General features: G+C 46.9%; 1 protein-coding gene across 1 annotated transcript; it reads right to left on the bottom strand.

The window, feature by feature from the left end:
* Positions 1 to 709: 709 nt before the first annotated feature.
* On the bottom strand, positions 710 to 3136 carry LOC140913826 (uncharacterized). The gene is made up of 2 exons (XM_073350626.1): positions 1909 to 3136; positions 710 to 1327 (listed from the first exon to the last, which is right to left on the bottom strand). Exons 1-2 carry the CDS (start codon positions 2486 to 2488, stop codon positions 1152 to 1154), a joined length of 756 nt encoding a protein of 251 aa, XP_073206727.1. The 5' UTR covers positions 2489 to 3136; the 3' UTR covers positions 710 to 1151.
* Positions 3137 to 3555: the final 419 nt, after the last annotated feature.

Raw genomic sequence — 3555 nt, 5'->3', positions numbered from 1 at the left:
GTGCTGCAAGCTCTGGTGGATCACAAGGGACGTTTCACCAACATCAATGTGGGATGGCCGGGAAAGGTACATGACGCTCGCATCTTCAGGAACTCTGGTCTGTTTCAAAAGCTGCAGGAAGGGACTTTATTCCCAGACCAGAAAATAACTGTTGGGGACGTTGAAATGCCTATATGTATCCTTGGGGACCCAGCCTACCCCTTAATGCCATGGCTCATGAAGCCGTACACAGGCAGCCTGGACAGTAGTCAGGAGCTGTTCAACTACAGGCTGAGCAAGTGCAGAATGGTGGTAGAATGTGCATTTGGACGTTTAAAGGCGCGCTGGCGCAGTTTACTGACTTGGTTAGACCTCAGCAAAACCAATATTCCCACTGATATTACCGCTTGCTGTGTGCTCCACAATATCTGTGAGAGTAAGGGGGAGACGTTTATGGCGGGGTGGGAGGTTGAGGCAAATCGCCTGGCCGCTGGTTATGCGCAGCCAGACACCAGGGCGGTTAGAAGAGCACAGGAGGGCGCGGTACGCATCAGAGAAGCTTTGAAAACCAGTTTCATGACTGGCCAGGCTACGGTGTGAAAGTTCTCTTTGTTTCTCCTTGATGAAACCCCCCACCCCTTGCTTCACTCTACTTCCCTGTAAGCTAACCACCCTCCCCTCCTCCCTTCGATCACCACTTGCAGAGGCAATAAAGTCATTGTTGCTTCACATTCATGCATTCTTTATTCATTCATCACACAAATAGGGGGATGACTACCAAGGTAGCCCAGGAGGGGAGGTGGAGGAGGGAAGGAAAATGCCACACAGCACTTTAAAAGTTTACAACTTTAAAATGTATTGAATGCCAGCCTTCTTTTCTTTGGGCAATCCTCTGTGGTGGAGTGGCTGGTTGGCTGGTGGCCCCCCAACCACGTTCTTGGGCTTCTGGGTGTGGAGGCTATGGAACTTGGGGAGGAGGGCGGTTGGTTACACAGGGGCTGTAGTGGCAGTCTGTGCTCCAGCTGCCTTTGCTGCAGCTCAACCATACACTGGAGCATACTGGTTTGGTCCTCCAGCAGCCTCAGCATTGAATCCTGCCTCCTCTCATCACGCTGCCGCCACATTTGAGCTTCAGCCCTGTCTTCAGCCCGCCAACTCTCTTCCCGGTCATTTTATGCTTTCCTGCACTCTGACATTATTTGCCTCCATGCATTCATCTGTGCTCTGTCAGTGTGGGAGGACAGCATGAGCTCAGAGAACATTTCATCACGAGTGCCTTTTTTTTTCTTTCTAATCTTCACTAGCCTCTGGGAAGGAGAAGATCCTGTGATCATTGAAACACATGCAGCTGGTGGAGAAAAAAAAAGGACAGCGGTATTTAAAAAGACACATTTTATAAAACAGTGGCTACAGTCTTTCAGAGAAACCCTTGCTGTTAACATTACATACATAGCACATGTGCTTTCGTTACAAGGTCGCATTTTGCCTCCCCCCACCGCTACCCCCTCAACTCTCCCCCCACCCCGTGGCTAACAGCGGGGAACATTTCTGTTCAGCCGCAGGCAAACAGCGCACCAGGAACGGGCTCCTCTGAGTGTCCCCTGAAGAAAAGCACCCTATTTCAACCAGGTGACCATGAATGATATCTCACTCTCCTGAGGATAACACAGAGAGATAAAGAATGGATGTTGTTTGAATGCCAGCAAACATACACTGCAATGCTTTGTTGTACAATGATTCCCAAGTACGTGTTACTGGCTGGAGTGGTAAAGTGTCCTACCATGGTGGACGGAATAAGGCTGCCCTCCCCAGAAACCTTTTGCAAAGGCTTTGGGAGTACATCCAGGAGAGCCGCGAATGCCAGGGCAAATTAATCCTTTCACATGCTTGCTTTTAAACCATGTATAGTATTTTAAAAGGTACACTCACCAGAGGTCCCTTCTCCGCCTGCCGGGTCCAGGAGGCAGCCTTGGGTGGGATCGGGGGCTACTGGCTCCAGGTCCAGGGTGAGAAACAGTTCCTGGCTGTCGGGAAAAGTGGTTTCTCCGCTTGCTTGCTGTGAGCTATCTACAACCTCATCATCATCTTCTTCTTCGTCCCCAAAACCTGCTTCCGTGTTGCCTCCATCACCATTGAAGGAGTCAAACAACATGGCTGGGGTAGTGGTGGCTGAACCCCCTAAAATGGCATGCAGCTCATCATAGAAGCGGCATATTTGGGGCTCTGACCCGGAGCGGCCGTTTGCCCCTCTGGTTTTCTGGTAGGCTTGCCTCAGCTCCTTAAGTTTCGCGTGGCACTGCTTTGGATCCCTGTTATGGCTTCTGTCCTTCATGCCCTGGGAGATTTTGACAAAGGTTTTGGCATTTCGAAAACTGGAACGGAGTTCTGATAGCACGGATTCCTCTCCCCATACAGCGATCAGATCCCGTACCTCCCGTTCAGTCCATGCTGGAGCTCTTTTGCGATTCTGGGACTCCATCATGGTCACCCCTGCTGATGAGCTCTGCATGGTCACCTGCAGCTTGCCATGCTGGCCAAACAGGAAATGAGATTCAAAAGTTCGCAGTTCTTTTCCTGTCTACCTGGCCAGTGCATCTGAGTTGAGAGTGCTGTCCAGAGCGGTCACAACGGAGGACTCTGGGATAGCTCCCAGAGGCCAATACCGTCGAATTGTGTCCACAGTACCCCAAATTCGACCCGGCAAGGCCGATTTAAGCACTAAACTACTTGTCGGGGTGGAGTAAGGAAATCTATTTTAAGAGCCCTTTAAGTCGAAATAAAGGGCTTCATCGTGTGGACGGGTGCAGGTTTACATCGATTTAATGCTGCTAAATTCGACCTAAAGTCCTAGTGTAGACCAGGGCTAAGGCTCCTAGGCACTACAATACTATTACTACTACTAATTTATGATAATAGGGGAAGAGAGATGGAGACCCTCAGAATCCACCGAAGGTGGGAATGAGAGAAGAGTAATAGGCCCATGTAGTAGGTCCATGTCTAGTAGGATCCTAGAGCACGGAGTGTGGGCATCATCCTTGATGCTGAGGCCTGCAGAAGTCTGTCAGAGAAGAGTGATTGTTACTCAAATATTGTTACTAGAACTAGTACAAACAAAAATTACTTTTGCAAAATAAATTGAAATGTAAAAGTTGCTTTCCTTTCGAAGGGTTCTATAGTGATACGTCTTTTTTTTTTTTCTTGAAAAACCTTTTTGAGGATTTTGTCACTTAATTCCACTCCACTGCCTCTCAAAAGTACCAAACACATTATTGAAATTGTTATTCAATTTCTAAGTTTACCCAAACTGAGTTTTGATAAGATTTTTGGATCACTTTTTGGAAAAAACTTTGTTTTAAAGGCACAACATTTTTTCACAAATTGAAAAATTGTCACCATTGTTGAAATTTTTCAAGATAAAGTGGTTTTCAAAAAGATAATTTTTTTCAGAGAAACATTTTGTTTGGCATATTTCAACCAGTTCTACTTATTGCCATACAAAAGCCATTTTAATATAGCTGTAAATTATAATTTAAAATATTAAAATAAACTCAGATCATAACTCTTATTTAATAATGC

This window comes from Lepidochelys kempii, chromosome 6, assembly GCF_965140265.1.
Source record: "Lepidochelys kempii isolate rLepKem1 chromosome 6, rLepKem1.hap2, whole genome shotgun sequence".
NCBI lineage: Eukaryota > Metazoa > Chordata > Testudines > Cheloniidae > Lepidochelys > Lepidochelys kempii.
Note: the sequence above shows the minus strand (reverse complement) of the source record. Positions and strands in the feature narration are given on the sequence as shown.

Coding starts and splice junctions, on each gene's coding strand:
- LOC140913826 (XM_073350626.1), bottom strand. CDS start 2,488: ATGCAGAGCTCATCAGCAGGGGTGACCATGATGGAGTCCCAGAATCGC. Junction 1,328..1,908: donor AGGCGGAGAAGGGACCTCTG/GTGAGTGTACCT, acceptor TTTCTCCACCAG/CTGCATGTGTTTCAATGATC.